This window comes from Takifugu flavidus, chromosome 2 (assembly GCF_003711565.1).
Source record: "Takifugu flavidus isolate HTHZ2018 chromosome 2, ASM371156v2, whole genome shotgun sequence".
Taxonomy (NCBI): Eukaryota; Metazoa; Chordata; class Actinopteri; order Tetraodontiformes; family Tetraodontidae; genus Takifugu; species Takifugu flavidus.
Window position 1 is genome coordinate 15296056 of NC_079521.1, and position 19605 is coordinate 15315660.

At 42.6% G+C, this 19605-nt stretch overlaps 3 protein-coding genes across 3 annotated transcripts; 1 reads left to right on the forward strand and 2 right to left on the reverse strand.

Annotated features, from left to right (window-relative positions):
* Positions 1-10412: 10412 nt before the first annotated feature.
* Positions 10413-13247, reverse strand: nsun3 (NOP2/Sun RNA methyltransferase 3). The gene is made up of 6 exons (XM_057025662.1): positions 12910-13247; positions 12546-12649; positions 11949-12466; positions 11584-11738; positions 11322-11443; positions 10413-11156 (listed from the first exon to the last, which is right to left on the reverse strand). The coding sequence occupies exons 1-6, from the start codon at positions 13057-13059 to the stop codon at positions 10832-10834; spliced, it is 1374 nt and encodes a 457-aa protein (XP_056881642.1). The 5' UTR covers positions 13060-13247; the 3' UTR covers positions 10413-10831.
* A 317-nt stretch (positions 13248-13564) lies between these two features.
* LOC130521847 (ATP synthase F(0) complex subunit C2, mitochondrial-like) lies at positions 13565-15524 on the reverse strand. Its single transcript, XM_057025680.1, has 5 exons — positions 15394-15524; positions 15012-15099; positions 14552-14623; positions 14043-14242; positions 13565-13928 (listed from the first exon to the last, which is right to left on the reverse strand). Exons 2-5 carry the CDS (start codon positions 15048-15050, stop codon positions 13814-13816), a joined length of 426 nt encoding a protein of 141 aa, XP_056881660.1. The 5' UTR covers positions 15051-15099; positions 15394-15524; the 3' UTR covers positions 13565-13813.
* A 902-nt stretch (positions 15525-16426) lies between these two features.
* On the forward strand, positions 16427-19579 carry rrad (Ras-related associated with diabetes). The gene is made up of 5 exons (XM_057025663.1): positions 16427-16643; positions 16868-17259; positions 17758-17831; positions 17931-18135; positions 18565-19579. The coding sequence occupies exons 2-5, from the start codon at positions 16887-16889 to the stop codon at positions 18840-18842; spliced, it is 930 nt and encodes a 309-aa protein (XP_056881643.1). The 5' UTR covers positions 16427-16643; positions 16868-16886; the 3' UTR covers positions 18843-19579.
* Positions 19580-19605: the final 26 nt, after the last annotated feature.

The following is a 19605-nucleotide window of genomic DNA, read 5'->3' on the forward strand; positions in this document are numbered from 1 at the left end:
TGTTTGTCTGCTAATTGATTTTTCTTATCCAAAATGAAGTGAGAAAATGGGAAACCTCAGACTCCCCGCTGCAATCTCTCTTTCTCTCTCTCCCTCTCTCTCTTCTCCCCCTCCTTTTCCCTCTCTGGTGCAGAGTTGAATCTCTTTTTTTTACATTTTCACAGCACATCCAAGATATTTCAAAGCCAACTCCAAAGTCACCTCTGCTTCCCGACGAGGTTTCACATCTTATTAACAGTCTTTTTTTTGCGTCAGTCCTGTTGATTTTTTGGGGGGACAGGGGGTCGTGGGTGGGTTTCGTATATCACTCCTTGGATCTGATTATACATGCATGGGAATACGTTGGGGTTTTAATTTGTCAAGGGCGGCTTCTCTTTATTAACGAGGAGGAGGAAGGCGGGCATACAAATACATTGAGATGGTGGCGAGAGCGCAGTATCACCATGAACGCACGGTGCTACCCGTGGGCTGATATACGCTCTAACACGATGCTTTTTTTAGAAGAAATTGCCTCGATATATGTTTTAAAGAGTAATTAAAGTAAATTTATCATTTTAGAGGTCACGAGCTTTGACAGTTTTATCTCTGTCCTCTTTTTTCTCCTTTGCAAAAGGTCCTGTGAAGTGGAATTTGCCTCCCTTCAAACACCTGTATACATTCAGATCTATTTGTTTTTTACATTCACATTTGTGTTTGGAATAATGTACTTTCCTAAGTAACATTCGGCTGAAATGATCACAATTCTAATGCTGTGTGGTGCTTCTGTGTACATTTCTGCACTTCAAAATTTGACAGATTCTCTGAGGAGACACTGGAAATAATCCCATTTAATCCTCTGACATTTTTGAGCTTTGAACCAAACACACCCTGACACAAAGAGGCTCGTATTTACTCGGAGGAGACTTCTAGCCATCGTGATCGAGTGCTTGTGACCTGGAGTGTGTAACCCAACATGTGGTGGTGGATGCTAACATGTATCTCCAGTAAAGGGGGCACGTTGACACTACCTCAAATATCCTGCAGAGTCACTAACCAGCAGTTGGTGCAAAAACGCCTCTTTGTTGCTTACTTGAGTGTCTCGAAAATAACTCTTAGAAACTGCTCAGAGACATAGCTAGAGAACTACCAGCCAGTCTATGAAATGTAATTCTTTATTGTCAATCTTGCTGGAGACTAAATATATTTTTTGCTATAAAACCATTATCACAGTGTCAGGAAAGTGTGGCAGACCTGTATTCCTATGTTCTACTCCAACCATAAAAGGATATTTTCATGGCATCCAGATATAAATGTATAAGTAAAAGACATTTGGATGTCAGGAATCTTTCAATGCAACTCGGTTATATTTCAGCACAACGGACAGTTACTCCAGAGAGCGGATACATTCTTCATTTATTATTTTGAATTTTAGTTCACATTTGAAAAATGTATGTTGCCACAGGTACATCCTGAATCAAGGTCAGTTTGTTGCATCTCTTTTATGTTTTCCACCATTTCAGACCTCTTCATTTAGCCCGGTTGGGGCTCCCCCCTCCGTTCATTACCTCACCTCTCTCACCTGTGTTTTATTGCTGCACTCCCTGGTGTAACTGCTCTCTGCTCTCCGTACATTCATTGCTTTCTCTGAGCATTCCAGCGATTCCCCCCGTGTTGCTTCCTTTGTGCATGACCTAGTTTAGTTCATCGTCTCTAGCCGCTGTGTTTCTGGATTACCTCTGCACTGTCTGCCTGCCTGCCTCCACCAAACCCTGCAAAACATCTATATTAGTCTACAAATATGTATGATTGTTACATCACTGAATGATTTACATTAAATCTTTTCCTTTTCGTTGTTCATGTGCAATATTGACCACAATCAAATATGATCTAAAAGCGTGATAAACTGCAAATGGAACATGTTGCTGAGAAATTAAACCACTGAAAACGGCCTACAGTCGAACGCCATCCCATTAGCATCAGTCACAGGTAGACATCTGGTGAAACCTCAGCCGGAGCAGCAGTTGCCAAAAGGAAAGCGCTGGACCAGGCTGCTGCTGTTCAAGTCATTATAAACATATCTAAACACTGAACTTCCCTCAATCCTCCATTGAGTCGAGCAGATAAGGCATAGCATTTGAAAAGTCATTCAGGACTGCGGAACCGAATGTCCCTGTCAAAGAAAGCACTCCCATTAAGTTCTGAGTGAAGACTGACTGGTGCACAGAGCATTAAAGCATTATTTTGTTCCATCTATTTACTGCACTTCTGCTGTAGGACTTTGCACACTCTGCTGCCTGATTATTTCTATTTTTCTGCCTGTCAGTCTACAGCCTATTTGAATCTTGTTTGCCCTCTTGACCTGCCACACTTTCACCCTCATGATGTTTTTCTTTCTCTGTCCATCCCCTCTCAAATCAGCCTTTACTTTCATGTCCTTTTCATTTAAGTCACCGAGGGTTGTTTTTTTTTTTACAGGTGTTCTCCTGTGTCACTGACTATCTCCCCACCCCTGCATCCATCTCCTTCTGTTGGGCCCTCCCACAGTTCTCTCTGTCTCTCTCTCTCCCGTCCGTTTTGCAATCCCACTTTCTTTTCCCATCGCTCTCTCTGAATATTTCATGATTTGGTTGCACAGCGCTAAGGTGAGAAGGCTTCCGCTATCTGGTGCTTCCACCGCACAAATATTTACTCCCAAGACTGTGTTTAGCTGAGTCCATGGACTCGTGCGTGTGTGTGTGTGTGTGTGTGTGTGTGTGTGTGTGTGTGTGTGTGTGTGTGTGTGTTCAGTAATTTCATGTGACACAAACCCGGGGGGTGGGGGGAGAAGGTCCTTTGGTCCCCTCTGACATTGATGTTACCACAACAAAGCATGCATTCCTAGATGGACAGACAGGCATATAGATGATAGATAGATAGATAGATAGATAGATAGATAGATAGATAGATAGATAGATAGATAGATAGATAGATAGATAGATAGATAGATAGATAGATAGATAGATAGATAGATAGATAGATAGCTAGATAGATAGATAGATAGATAGATAGATAGATGGATGGATGGATGGATGGATGGATGGATGGATGGATGGATGGATGGCTGGATGGCTGGATGGATGGATGGATGGATGGATGGGTGGGCAGACTGACGGACAGACAGACAGACACTCAGAGACCTTGAGGAGTGACACAGCTTCTGTTTTGGCTGACGAGAACACGCTCAATTGCAGATCTGAAAGAACATCCAAACACAATTATGGGCTGACATGGAACTGGTCATGCAAAAGAGTGAGAACAGAGAGATGAAGAGGAGGAGATAGACGGGGTTGAGATAAAGTCAACTACCTTGGGGAAAAAACAAGCAACCATACTAAGTTGTAGTTTCTGGTTTAATGTTCTGTGCTGAATAACAATCTTTATTCCCTGAGAACGTTGACTGATTTTGGTGACTTTTCAGGCAGATGAATTATTAATTTAAGGGTATTGATAAGACCCAATAATCATGGCTGATGAATATAATAACTGAGAAAGATTTGTAGCGGTGCAAGTTTTATGTTGAAGCCTTTATGGTGGGTTTTTTTTTTTTTTTTTCAAATAAAACAAAATTCATGCGTCATCATAACACTTTCAGCTCCAAAGCAGCTACATATACAGTTAAATTCAGGGCATTACCCTCCTACAGGCACAACAACTGAGAGCTGTTTAGTCAGCAGGAAGTATGCCTTCCGATATTGTGTGTATTAGTCACAGAGTCACACATTATAAGTTCTTTCTGTCGGTTTTGTAAGTGCGTAGTGCTTAACTGATCAACTTCTCGCCCCTCTGAGGCATGTAGTTTTGGGCAAACGCAAAAAGGTCACGATTAACATTTAGTTAAAGTTTCTGTGAGCTTATAAAAATAAAGATTTAACTGTGAAAGGACACAAAGAAGATCAAATGCACACTAAAGAACGCACGTTATAGCAAATTGCTTTGAGATCCCTGTAAAACAGGATACGCAGATGCAATCACAAGCAAGCGTTTCAAAAGAGAAAGGTCACGCAAACGTATAAATGTGATTAGTTATGCCCTGGCCTCCGCGCAAACCCTTTATTGGGGTAGGTGCAGAGTGATTTTGCAAACGCTAGATTACTAGCCAGAAGGAGTCAAATAATTGGTTAGATATCATCTTTCCTACTTAAGGAGGAACATATATTTCTTTACTTCTGCAAGTGATGAAAGTAAACTTGAGTTTATAACTCAGAGAGGCATCAGCACAGCTCTAAAACATTTAAAGGACACCCTATGGACACACCACCTGCATCCTACCGAGCGATGGCCTTTGTTCTGGAGGTCTGCTGAGGGTGTGCAAACACCTCTGAATACCTGGTGTTAGAAGATCGATGATGGAGGAGGGGAGGCCCAGATTTGCGGTTCAGGGGCCGACGGTGTTTCTAACAGGCTCAGTGGGGCGCCGAGTCCTCTGATCGATGAAGCCATGAGCGAGGTTCCGTGACCTTGAAAAAAACGTTCAGCGTTTGCAAATTTGAAAATGTCAAAAGGTCACGGATGGCTTTTCATTAAAGTTAAGTTAAGGCAGCGGTTTAAACAGTCTGGGATTAAGGGCTGCGTGTTCAAGTCCAAAATGGCCACACAAATGGGAAAAACAAGCTTTGTGCTTACAGAAAGTGAACATTAAATGAATGCCTCTCCAACAAGGACAGCAGACGTAAAACTCAGAGCTTTTTCTAATTAACCTGACGTTTTGGACTTGACCCCCCAGATTTTGCAGACACCTCTGATCTGATATTTGGGTGTGAACTGGATTATGATGTCCGTCAGTATGAAAGACAAAAATTGTAACAACTCAACCGGCTTATTCTGGAAATGTTGCGGTCTTCCAGACATCAAATATAAACAAACAAGGCCAGATCATCAAACTAAGACTTATCAATCGCTAAGATTCTCTTCCCCTTTACATCCATACTTCCTTTTATATTTGCTCTGTTGAAAGTCCACTGTCCTTCTAAGCCTCAGACAACCCTGATGTGGCTGCTCAGATGTCCACTGGAAGAAAAAGAATGTCTTTAGCTGCTGTCCTTTTGGCTCAATAATATGATCCACACCACAAAGATGATGCTTCAAATATTAGAAATAGCTGAACATTGAAGGTGGTTTTACACAATATACTAATAATAGATGATGTGTTGTCCATTTAAATTGTGTCTGAATCAGTGTCTGAGAGGAATAAAGCTGACTAATAATGATCTGGTCAATAATAATAATAATAATAATAATAATAATAATATAATAATAATAATAATAATAATAATAATACAAGGTATATCATTTCTTCTCTAACATGTATGGTGAGGCATTTCTGTCCTTGGTGTATGTTGTATGTCGTGATTGGAGCTACTGCTGCTCTTGCCTCATCTCTTTTCCTTCTGGGTGAACAGCCTCAAAAATGTATGTTATGGGTCCCGAGTCTGAGTGCACTTGTTAGTTTTACAAGAACATCAAAACACAATCAAGTTGCACGGCTCCCTGAGGCTTCAGACCAGGAGCTGCAGCACTTAGGGGAGGAGAGAAAGGGAGAGGAGGAGGTTGGATGGAAGACAGAGGCGGGAGATGCAGACCGACGGTGCTCCTTTGTCTCGTGTATGAAGGATTTCGGAAAAAATTAGATTGGGTGGTAGAACAGGGTTTTGAAATGAAAAGAAGAAGAATTAATTAATATTAATCATTGTCATCACACACCTTCAATGAAATTATGTGTCTGCATTTAACCCATCAGAGGGCAGCCGGCAACCTGTGCCCGTGGAGCATCTGAGGGGTTTCAGTGCCTTGCTCAAGGGCCAACAGTGGTGCCAGTGGTGGTGGGCAGATGGTGGTCCTGCACCCCAGTCTGCTTCCTGGTCACCACTCCAAGTCCAGGTCTTTCCTTCTCGGGCCTTGCCATCCGGGGTTCAAACCGGCAACCTCCCAGTCACACACACACCCCCCACCCCCCCAGCAGACTTCATTACAGCACTATTACTCAAAAGTGAACAAACCAGCCAGAAATCAGTCCAGTAGCTGCTTCTACCTGACCGCTGTCATGTGACTATCCGACCAATTGAGGTATTGATTTTATGCATTTTTAACCAAATATAAATAAAGCACCAAGGTGGCCTCTTTCAAAACAAACAAAAAACGATTTTTGCCCCCCAAAAAAAGTCAAACCTTTTAAGGATCTTCAAGAAGAAGCCCCACAAAGGCATCTTTCGATGTCAACACAGCTGACTACACGTGTAAACACGGGCGGGTAAAGCTGGTGAATCATTAATAATCACACTGCATCTGTGAATGTGGGCGCTCTGCATGCGAAGCTTCCGAGCTTAATGAGTTGATGCGAAGCATATTTCCGATGTGTCACCTTTGCAACACAAGAATGATGATTTTCCTTATTTTGTGCACAAGGCCAGGTGAGTCACCTTGGCACACACACACACACATACACACACACCTCACTTCATATTTATCTTTACCAGATTGTTACAATGCCAAAGGGAAAATAGTTTCTTCCAGTCGTCCTGGAGTTTTACTTCTCAGACATTCACCCCCACCAAAAGACACACAGACTCACTTCCTTGAATTAAATAATCGGATAATACAATTACGCAGTAACACTCCCTGCGCGCATTTCATTTGTGGAAGGTTAGGGTTAGGGTTAGGGTACACACACAGAAAGGTCAGTCAGGCTTCGCAGCCACTGAGGTCAGGTTGACAGGGCACACGCAGACACACAGTATCCCCCCCCCACACACACACACAGAAAAAACATGGAAAAATCCACACAGAAAGGTGACTCAGTCAGAAAACAAGTATCCGGTGTTTCATGCCTGAGCTGAGGAAAGGGCAGAGTTTGACATTTCCCGCAGCCGACCGTCAGGACACCGGAGAGGTGCTGACGTCACTATTTGCTACTTCCAAATGGAGCCTGCTGAGTAATCCACCCAAAAACGAAGGGGAGCTGTAATGTGTCTGGTTTATTTTGTTTATGAAGCCCTCTCATGCACGTGTACGCATGCTTGTGGTTAAGGGCGACAGGGCCAGTCAATAGAATGTGCACAGCAGGGAAATGATGTCTCAGTGGACGCCAGAAAGGCGGCAAGTGAGTCAAGACATTAATAGGCAGAGAAAAGTCATCCTGCATCACTGTGGAACTCTGGGCTAGAACCAGCGAGATCAAAGGGAGAGAGAGGGGAGAGCCACTCAGACAGGCACACACACACACACACACACACACACACACACGCAGAGGAGAAAAAGTCATCCAGCTACAAGGAGATAGGGAGAATAGCAAGTTCCGAATGCACAGCAGGGACGGGGAGGCAGGTAAAGTGGAAAAATCAACAGGGAGGAAAAATAGGAGGCATTTCCTGTCTGCTGTCTGCCTTTGTGCTGACTTCATATTATACACTGCTGTGAGCTCGGTGTCACCTTGTGTGTGTGTGTGTGTGTGTGTGCGTGCGTGCGTGCGTGCGTGAAACCCTGGAAACAAGGTGGGTGTGCTGGCGCTGAGCACCGCCGTTCAGCACCCTAACTACTGAGTCATGCTGTTAGCAGATGAGCCTTCAGTGTTTTCAGGAACGCCAATGGCGACGGACGGTTTTATTCGACTCCGACAACATTGGCAACGCCAGTCTGTTGAATCCAGGATTAAAGCAGTGTCATTTTCTGCAAACATCGGAATATTTCTAGCAGTGGAAACACTGAGAGGCAGAGTCGACCACTCCAGCGCCGCGCGCTCCTCCAGCAAGTGAATATGAATAATAAATGTGTTGCGTAAGCAAGCGCATGTGTATCAAATCTGACGAATACAATTTTATCAAATAGAAAATCCACTTTATCAGCGCGTTAAGTAGGTTGAAAGTGCTCCCAATTATTTTGTAATCATCTTATGTTATTAGTGAAGTGTCATTTATCCTCTTGTCTTCTTTTAGAAAAACGGTTAAGATCTTCTCTGGCTGCTCCTCATCTGCTGCTGCTGATGGGTCACATTAAAATGAAACTAAATCGATTCTATTACTTTTGGGAAATGCTTCCCCAGTTTTTCTGCTCGTGTCCTTGGATACCAACTACTGACAAAGACCCCCCCCCCCCCCCCCCCCCCCCCCCCCCCCCCGCCCACCCCCCTCAAGTTCCTAAACAACAGAACTCCACTTTTAATCCTCCTTAGCTGGATCACATTTGGACTCTTTGAGAAGGAGAGACAGAAGATCAGAAGATGAAAGATTCGTCGTCTTTCTTTATCTTGATGGATCTTTCGCTCACTCTGTCATCCTCTTCTTCGTCTTCCTCGGGCAACGTCTGGCAGCCCTCGCAGTGAGCGTACCTGATATCCACCACAAAACACAAAAGCTTCTCTTCATCCAGTTAGTCCTGCATGCAGATTACAGGGATTCTAAACTAGCTTCTTTTTTTATGGCATCCTCACATATTTTAAGCCAGAAAAGGCCACATGATAACCATAATGGATTGGCTGGATTCTAACCACCTGCTCCTCTTTGTGCCTTCCTAACACCATTGTTCTTTCCAGGATTATCTTCTCACTCTGGCTAGTTTACTCTAAAATTAGAACTCAGCTAAAATATTCCTCTGTTTTTGCACATAAAGAAATAAGTAGGTTTCATTCTTTCAAGGGATAATCACTTCCACTGACTGAATATGGACACAGGTGACAAACAGTAGACTGTAGATTCAAACACAGTTACGCATTTAATGCAGAGGCTGTTTGAGAGGAATACGTAAATGCACACGGATGGAAAATCAGACGATGGAAGCAGAAGACGCGACACGGTTGAGCTTTAAATTCTGCACCTGTCTCCAGACTTTCAGCCTGACAGGTATTTGACTTTGGCAGCTACATCACGGCAGGTGTGTAGTAAATGGTTATCAGCAGCAGGGATTAAAGTGATGTCAGGATGTCCGAGCTGACTGACAGAGCTAAATGTTACCACTGGAGAAAAAATGTCATTCTGGCTTAACCGAGCTCAAACCAGATTAGCCGATTTAGCGGTGGCGTCCTCTGGCATTCAGGCCCATCTTGTACCCAATTGCTGCTTCTCCTTTTACCCGCTGTTTGACAATTCCTTCCCTATTCCCCTTCGCCGCCCGGTTTATTGTCAGCAACTAGAGTTTTAATGATTACATCTGGCGGAGGTACAAATTAATTCCTGCCTCTCTGGCAAAAAGCTGTTCCCCACCTGATTATGCAAAGGAGGCCTACATTTTCTCCCTTTGAAGTGGAGGGAAAGCTGCTTAGAGATTCTCCCCTTGAGGGAAGACTGCAATATGGGGGAGCATCAACACAGCCGGGTTCAGCCAAAGGTCACAAACGTGGTTAACCCAACATCTCGCTACACTGGCAACATGATGATGAGCACGTATCAGATGCTGAAGTTATTAATCAAAGGCAGAAGTGGAGCAGCCGGTAGAAACATCTATATTGACGTGTCCCAATAACACTTAGGTTCAGTGGAGTTCTCTCATTTCTGCAGCTCCATAAACTTCATTTACCTCGTAGCACTGCAAGGGATGATGCTGCCTCCCAAATCAAGCGATTGCACATCAGACATCATTAACTCCAGCTCGACTTCATTCGGAGTGAGACGGGACGGCGACAGTAGCAGAAATGAAGGAAATCGGAAAGTTAATTAGCTCCCGATTGCTCAGTGTTTCAGGTTATTATTCTAATCTCTCAGACAGGAAAAGAAACATTTACCCCATGATGTAGTGTCACGCTGCGAGATATCAGCAGCAGCGTTACAGTTCTGGGACAATCAAGCGCAGGTCACAGAAAAATACCGCATACGTATTTAATATTTAAAGTAATTTCCTGAAAATAGCTGGGGGACGAATCGCGCACGTAAGCCCGGCTGATGATTTAAAGAGGCATGTTTCTGATGCAACATATGTGTCTACAAAGCAATAAGTAAGTTTAATACCACCAGAAATGCAGTGGGTGGACCTCAGAACTGTACCACAGTGACCCAATTAGTTCTCTCATTCTTCTCACCTACACCTCCTCTCCATCCATCCCTCCATCCCATCCATCCATCCATCCATCCATCCATCAGCTTTGCTGAGTCAATAACTACACACTGAGCTCTGGCCCCTGTGATAAATCCATATTTCCAGGGTAATAAACCATAACATGTATTTGTATGTGTGATTTCTCCATTATAAGCCTGATTCTAGGGTGTAAGCCATTTAAAAGAAACACTGTTCCCTATTTACTCAATGCATCCCATAATACATAGTGAAAAATTGTGTACGTATGATACGCCCTAACCAAGAAATATATCTCACCATTCTCTGCCATCTTATCCGAGAAACTAGGCAAAATGCTAATTATTAATGAAGTTAAACATTAACGACATAATAGTACATCAACAAACAAGAGACCCTTGAGTCTTTTATATTTATTAATTTTGTAAAAAAAAAAAAAAAAAAAGTACATAAAATTACTGTCAGTACCTTGCTCAAGAGTACCACGGTGGTGCTGTGAAGACATATAAGCACCTTTCTACCAGTATACTTTGCAATTTTTGGCGCACAACCAGGACCAGAGACCCTCCAACCTGCTGCGAACGGCTTAACTTCCAACTTTTGTCCAACAGATCCAGTGAAAGGTATAGAAAACAGAAAAAATAATAATATATTAGTATACAATATTTTATTTGAAATGTGATGAATGTAGCTTTCTCTGTTTGTTTCAGTGTCATTAGCCTGTGGGATATTTACTTCTCGCAAGATGTAAAATACGAGCAGAAAAACAAAATTGCACTTCTTCATTTCCTCATATCCTTTTGGCACTATTTTTAAACTACTGCTTCTTTTTAATGCGAGATAAAAACATGGGTCCCCAAGTCTTGCCAGGCTGAGGAACCACTAAAATCCCCAGTCTGTGGTGATTACAGGACATGATGTTCTGTTGCAACAGGGGCCAGTCGTGAAGCGTGTGTCCTCCTGAGTTAAAGAAGGTGAAATATTTAGAGGTAGAAACAGCCAGCTCTTCCCACAGGTCTTCAGGTTCAGCCTCAGGGCACTCTTTCAGCACCGTCTTTACAACACTGTAGTTCTCAGAGCTGGAGAGTGTACAGGTCGAATACACCACCACACCACCTGGGCGCACCGCTGACAGTGCAGACCTACAGTGATGTAAAATAGTGCAATGATATTCAATCCGATGCCATTTAATACTAAAGCATTTACCACAGTCACAAATTGAATTAATATAACCTACAACTAGACTCTGTTGGTGATAAATCTATATAATTGTAAAGTTTGGAGTCATTTTCAAGGATGAGGCTTACTTCAGTAGTTGGGCCTGAAGCGCAGGTAGCTTAGCTCTTTCCTTTAACCTTTGCTCCCCCTGCTGGTTATTTTGGGAATACAGCCAGCTCCTGTCATTTGAACATGGAGCATCAACTAGAACCTGCGTCAGAGCAGCAAGAGCGACAATTCAATCATTGGTGTACTTTTTCAGTTTGGTTTAAACGTTTGGGGTGCAAAAATGGGTGTTTGCTTATAAAAAACAAACAATAATAAACAACCGTGACACCCGTATCAACCCACCTTATCATATTTCCCGACTTCACTGTGCCCAAAATACCGTCCATCCTGTGCAGACAAAATCACTCTGTTGGTCACAGACTGAGGCAAAAATGACTCCAAGGTCTTGGCCAGCCGTTTTTGTCTGTGAGGGTCCGGTTCATTACAACAAAGAAGTTCTAGAACAAAGTAAACTGCGTTATTACATGTTACTAATATTCAAGCCCATAACTAATATAAATTTTTGATGGAAGCTCAAAAAAACATCTTAGCCATTTTGCAAATCCACTTAATTTGTTCAAAAACACTGCATTCTTATACCCAACTGAATAAAATGAATACAATTCAATAGAAGCTTGTAAACATTTAACTTCTCGCTCTCATTTCACCTGGTGTAGCACACTGCATTATCACTAAGGCTTTGCCTCCAGGAGCAGAGCAAAGGTCCAGAATCTTTTCTCCATCCCTGACTTTAAGAGCTAGCACTGGAAGCAAGGACGCAGCATTCAGGAGGTAATACTGCTTCAGTTGTCCGGGTATGTGAAGCTGAGAGGGGAACCGCAGTGGATATGTGTGGATGTAACACTGTAATGAAGTAGATGGAAAACAGACCGAAGGTGATGGAACCTCTGGAACAAACATATGAGAAGTGCTGCCAAGTTGGTCATGAGAGTCATTCGGGGGGCACTTGGAAATGCAGTGAGTTTGCAAGAGTGAGTCATTTCCTGCTTGGTTTTTTAAATTTGACACTGTTGAAGGGCCATTATAAACCAGCCCTGGTGCATCCACTTGTGGCAGGAATGTGGAAAATCCCTGTGATTGGAGAGTCTGTGTGATGTCTGTCACAGTGCTGAAACGGTTAAGCATGACTGCATACTGCCAGGAGTGGGGGTCCAGGAGGACTTCTCTGTGGAGAAAAGCAATCCCAGTGAATGAAGAACAGACATCTATATGAAACCAGACTTTCTTCTTAAACAAAATTTTACCTTGCAAGTGGCCATAAAGGTCCAAGTTCCTGATTATACTGCTGGTCAAAGCTATCCAGTACTTGTTGGCACAACAACTTTCCCTTTTTGCTCTTTTTTGTTACCTGTTATTAAAAAAAAACATTATTGGTTTTATTTCTGTGTTTGAAACTGTGGCATGTAAATATAATGTGGACCTTTTGTTATGAAGAAAATACTAGTAAAATATCACATGGACAAAGGTCAAGTTAAAACTCGTTAACGCGTATAATCTGTGCCAATTCAGAACAAAAGCTAGCACTGGAAGCAAGGACGCAGCATTCAGGAGCTTTATTTGTACAGTCTGAAGCTTAGTCATAATAAATAAAGACTCTGGTGTATTTACCTGGTTGCTTGAGATTCTTTTTTGGTTATTCACGTCCAAACCCGAGGGACCAGTATGACAGTTACACGACAATAAACACTGCGGATCAAGCTTAAATTTTTTCAAACGAAAAATCCCCCATCTGTGGTAAAGTTGGAATATTGGCCCCATGTATTCTGAAATTCAATTATCTATTTGCTATCATCATCTAACATACATAAACGTTCAAAAACTCAGAGATGATACTCAAGGGAGAAGTCCGTTGCTGAATTCCGTCCTTCCTCAATTTTTGTTCCGTGTTTGGATAATTAGTTCCACCTGACAAACGGCTGAAATTCTCCTGAAATCATTATTGGGATCGTGAGGTTTAGGTGATCACATCTGCTGTTCACGGATCCATCCAGGACTTTGCATTAAGGCGTCGAAGTAGTATTTTAAATGCACCATAATGCAATTTCGCAGCGCCATCTAGCGTAGGTATTAGAAATTTAGAAAATTAAATTACCGGATTAAAAACACACTCTAGGTTACAAAAATTGCCTATGCATAAGTTCTATTATCATTTTGTAATTTGTTTCGGATCTAATTTTTTTTTTTAAAATGTTGAGATATTTCAGGCAAATGGGATGATTTATTCAACATAAACTGACAGAAAAGTGGTATAAAAAAACACACATTAATATTTAAATGTTTATTTCTCTTATTAGTTGCATGCTTATTAACAAACATTTGATTAAATATACAATACAATGGCAAAACTATTAAAACAATTTAGGCTTGCCAGAGTTACATACATTATTGGATTCACAATCTCTGAAGAAACACCAATGAGTTAAGGGCAAAAACAATCTGAATTATTTAGCCCCATCATAAGGCATTTCGAACAGCTAATTCTTGCTAATATTGTGACAAAAGCCTCTGGGCTTCACATAGCAAACAGAATAAGGAATGCAACCATCAGACAGAAAAGACCCATAGCTTCAGAGAGAGCAAAGCCCAGGATGGCATAAGAGAAGAGTTGCTGCTTCAGAGAAGGGTTTCTGTTGAGAGAAAGGACACAAAACAAAACTCAGCTGTAAAGCATTCAAACAATTTTACTCCCAAATCAATATCTGCTTACACTGAGATAAAGTCTTAAAATTGGTTTAATTTACCTAGCATATCCGATAATAAGGCTGCCAAACACTGTTCCAATTCCAGCACCAGATCCAGCCACACCAACCGTGGCAGCTCCTGCACCAATGAACTTAGCGGCAGTGTCGATGTCACGGCTCACAGCACTGGTCTGGAATCCCCGAACAGCTACCAGCTGCTGGGAAGTCACTCCACCTGGTGGTGCCAAGAGGGAGGCAGTCTGAAGAAAAGACAAAAAAGAATGACTTTAAATTCCTTTAAATTTGCTACCACAGATCTATGTAGCCATAACAATATTTTAAGCCTATAAAGAAAAATAATGTGCAAACTCTATTTTAAATGGGACCGTAGAAAACCTGTTTGAACCTCATAGATGCAAATATCTTGTCATTTGTAACTTGGCTGTATCACCATAAATGTTACTGTTCCAGTCTGCTGATAGCCTAAAATAAGGTGATTTACACTCCTGGCAAGTTAAATGTAATTTGTGTTAAGGGTCTAGTAGTTGCAAGTACAAATAAAGGATTACATTTGATTTCTTGACATCTGAAACTACAGCTGCAGAGAGTGGTCTGAGCAGAGCCCGAGATCCCGCACGGACCTGTGGAAGAAAAACAAAAAGTCAGAAAATATTAATTCACACAGGAAGTTCACCTTTTAGGAAATGTGCCTAAATACACGTTAACACTTGAATGACCACAGAATGAACAACACTGGTGGACAAATGTAACAAGGCCTTTAAACATAAGAAGCTGAGAGACCCACCAAATGTGGCTGACTTTTGTCCAGATCATGTAAATAAGGATGTCCTTGCATGCATATGAACGTTATCTGACAGGGTCAAAGACAGCTACACAGCAGAGTGACACCGCGTTCTGGCCCAACAACCAGTTGCTTCAGTTTATTGCAGATTGTTACACCTTTTGTGAACAGGTTGTACAGTCTGGCTCACTGAGCCCTTTGATAATTCCATTCATTCACAGACTCACCAGAGAGGGTGTAGAAACGAACTTAGCACAAGCGTACATGGCGAAAAGGCGTAGTGGTCGACTGATTGCGCTGCCGTTGACTCACAGTCTGCAGAAAACGCAAAGACATACATCAAACGTACATCCAGTCATGTCAGCTATTTCATTCTGTTAGGACTCTGTTAGGACTGTTAAGCCAGTAAGGCGACGCAATATATGCAAAAGTGGCCAAACAATAAAGGTCAAGATTAGCTACAACCCGAAAGCTGCTTAAAAAGCTGGAGCGAAAGAGCCAAATGATTGGTCATTTAGGCGTTGCCAAACGTCAAAGATAACGGGTTACACAGAAATAGCACACGTGTATTTTTATAAGAAGTTCACAATAGAAGACGCGAGTTCTCACCGGTGTAGAGGTCGAAGACACGAGCGGTTTGCGCATGCGCAATAGTGCAGCCAGCGTTCACTTCCGGTGTTACAGTGACGTAGCCTCAGTGCGCAATAATCACTCTGATTGATTGATTGATTGATTGATTGATTGATTGATTGATTGATTGATTGATTGAGATTTTTTTCATTCGAAAAGAGCTGTTCAAATTTACCTGAATCCAGTACATGACTATGACTGATATAATTGGAAGCATATCCATCAGCTTTTAATAATTACGATTTATTCTATATAGATCGAAATCTATATAACTCACAAAGAAAAAATTAAGGTGAAAAAGATATATATGTATATCAAAGGAAATAAAACAGAAGTGTAGTATACACTTTTCACACAAGGGGGCAGCAACAGATCATACGCACAAAACGGAAACTGTAATTACATTTTTCAGTACACTATACACCATGCTGCAGGCTACAATCTGGGTTTCAGTTTAAAGATATTTAATTAACACCAGAATATAAAGCCAATGCACTTATAGATTTTTTAAAATGGCGTCTACATGTTCAGTAGCCTATTTTTAAAGCCTTTCTTCTCTGTGGCTTTGTTAGACCTGTGAAATTATATGTGAAGGATGTAGATGTAAAGCGTTGAATACCGCCATCGCAAGCCTCTGTTATTATGCTGAGTAGATTGTCATTGTTAAGAGAATACAATGTCGAGCCACCACATAATGAAGATTGATTTGTGTTTTTTCGTTAATTATGCTCAATGCTATAATACTATAATTCGCAAAAAATGTATCGCCTGCGATCCAGTTTGACCCTTGTTTTCTAGCGACCTTCATAGCCATGACTGTATCTTCTTTTTTAATGAAAGTCATCTGCGTTGCCGTTGGACGCCTTTGCACCTTTTCCACATTTATTGCATGAAACAGTATTAAATATTTATATCACTTAGGCTTGATGTGGGCTTCCCCTGCTCAACGATTCTTCCCTGGCCGCCCCCTCAGAGGTAAGCTCTCCATTTGGTGATGCGGAAGGGAGATTCCTCAGCTCTTCCAGTCATACACCCCCTCCGCTGTATGATGTTAACATTACGCACCGCCGTAATAAGCGGAGACGTGATTCTCCGGGGCGAATCCCTGGCGACGTCACTCCCAGCCTCATATAAGTAGGATGAGCAGCGCCTCTGATCAGACTCAAGCAAAAAAGTGTGTTTTCGACATCGCCTCAGACCAAAATTATTGGATTAACTACCAGCACCAAGTAAGTGTTTTGGAGTATTGTGATATTCTTAGTGGCGGTGCGCTCTGTGCCTGATGTGTGTTTTATTGTTTGAGATTAAGACCAATTTAAACCGATATCTGGTAAATTGTGAGAATAGCAACATATGTTTTATTGATACGCTGTGATTTATCAGATGTGTGGATAACTTCAGCTCTATTGTCCTGTCAGAGCAAACATTTACGCAAGTTCGTGTCTGTCCTCAGAGTCCCCGCTTTACGCACAATGACTCTGAACAAGGGCGATAAATTACGGAACATGGACAAGAGAAGAGGCAGCATGCCGTTCCCCATGAGTATACCGAACCTACACCGGAGAAGCATGCCGGTGGACGACCGGGACCTGCGCTCCACCATCCCACAGACCGGGCAGACGGACGAGCTGTCCAACCTCCTGCGCTGCGCGTCCTTCTCCCAGGAAGAGCAGCACCGGGGCAGCTGCGCGTCCGACTCCTCCGACTCCGTCATCTCCACCGGCAGCGAGACCGAATCCCAGGTGTACAAGGTGGTTCTTCTCGGGGAACACGGCGTCGGCAAGTCCAGCCTGGCACGCGTGTTCGGAGGGGTTGAGGATGCTGGTCACGACTACGATGAAGCAGGTAAATGGTGACGACGCTGGTGACTCATCACCACAGCCAAACGCACAGATGGAGATTGTCCAGGACGGTGTAGCTTACTCATTAGGAAGGGTGGAGGTTGATAAATGGTACAAATGCATATTTACAAATATGAATAATTGCCCGAAGTCAATTTAAATGCGGGTTTAATAAACATAGCGTGCGTTTTCATACGCCCATATTGGAGAGTTCATCACATTCTTACGCTAATTTTAAAGTGCTAACACCTAAGAAAAGGGCAGTTTTTGGGGAATCCTGATTTGAACTCTTTCTAAAGCACCACCCTCTCCACTCCAAATATCTGTTATCTCTACAATACAATGTAAACAGCATCTATTTGGAGGCTGTGATACTGCTGTTTTGGTTTTTATTTTAAAGTCTATTGCAAACGCTATGAATGATAGAAATTTAAAAAAAACACTGATGATGCACAGCTGATACATTATATTCATTTAATCTTTTTTTCCTCTGTGCCTTTAGGAAGCACATATGACAGATGTATCGTGGTAGATGAGGAAGAAGCGTCCATTGTCTTGTACGACATCTGGGAACAGGTACGCTACCTCCATGGGTTTCATGGATGTTGCATCATTTCAAAAAACCAAGCTGGACCCGCGCTGAGTGATCTGTGCTTTGTGTTCTGGCTCATGAAGGATAACAGCCAGTGGCTGAAGGAGCAGTGCATGAGGATGGGAGACGCCTACATCATTGTGTATTCAGTGACGGACAAATCAAGCTTCGAGAAGGCGTCAGAGCTGCGTATTCAGCTGCGCCGGGCCCGCCAGTCCGAAAACATTCCCATAATTCTCGTGGGGAACAAGAGTGATCTGGTGCGGTCAAGAGAAGTAACAGTAGATGGTAAGTTAGCTCCAGTTTTGACCAAAACACACAATGCGCTAGGCTGATTTAAGTTTAAAAGAAAGCTCATTTAAAATGTTTTTAAATGTAAAATTAAAAATGTATCATTGTGAATCATATATGAATGTCATTAAATCCACCTTAATCATGATTACATATGATCTGGTGGCCCAGTTGTTGCATTAATGTGCAGCATGGGTAGAGAAATAGCACCATACCAATAGCAACACACGATGCTATAATTTCAAGGCCAAACCCCACAGTTCTGTGTTGGACATGACTCTGAGGTCAGTTTGAGGTCTGGCCTAACACCACTGAGCCAGGAAGCTGCCTTCTACTGCCAGGGCTAATTTCTGCTGTCTACAGTTCAGGTTTGCATATTAACTAACAGTACTAATATCAGTTCCTGCACATCTGCTGTCTTTGCAGAGGGAAGCGCTTGTGCCGTGGTGTTTGACTGCAAGTTCATCGAGACGTCCGCATCCCTTCACCACAACGTGCAGGATTTGTTCGAGGGCATCGTCAGACAGATCCGCCTGAGGAAAGACAGCAAGGAAGACAACGCGCGGCGCATGGCTAACTGCAGGCGCAGGGAGAGCATCAGCAAGAAGGCCAAACGCTTCCTGGGCCGCATGGTCGCACGCAAGAACAAGAAGATGGCTTTCAGGCAGAAGTCCAAGTCCTGCCACGACCTGACCGTTCTCTGAGGAGCTGAAGGGACAGATGGACTTTTGTTTTTCTTTGGCCTCTGAAGACCCGAGTCTGTGTGTGTGTTTTAACACTAACCCTAAAGGACTATTAGAGCTGTACAGAGATATATTTTATAGACCTCGGAAAAAGGACTTCATGAAAAAAAACATCATCTTCATCAACATGGTAAATGTGACTTGCCTGAAGCTTTGCAAACAGTTTATACTTTTTTTCCCCTTCTGTTTGCCTTAAACCTATTGTTGATATAATATAGCCCGCTGAGGGTGGAACTTTGGAGCGGCTACTACTGTATAAGTGTGGATAGTATGGAAATGGGCGACAAACCCACAAAGCCTGCTGTTTCTGATAGGAACAAAATGGCCCCTGTTGGGTTTTTGGGGCTCCTCCGTTAGGGAGAAACGATGTACATATTTGAAAAAGGAACGACGCCGAATGCAATACATCATATCAGAACAAGCGCGGTACCAGGTCACAGGACAAGAGCGGGTCATTTACTTGAAAGGTGGTACGCTGGTTCGTGCCTCCGCCAGGTTACGCAGGACGCGGGAAAAAATAAATAAAATAAAAAAGATGAAACTTCTGTTCTTCTCTGTTGCAGAATGTTGGATCCGGGATGTGAATGTTTGATTCGAGCAATAAGTTATGTTGGTCGTGTGAACTCTGACATGATTTGAAAAACTCTTTGTTTACGTTGGTTACGTTTTTAAATAAAAGATAAAACCAGTACATCAAAGCCCGGTTCTCTGTCTGTTCCTCATT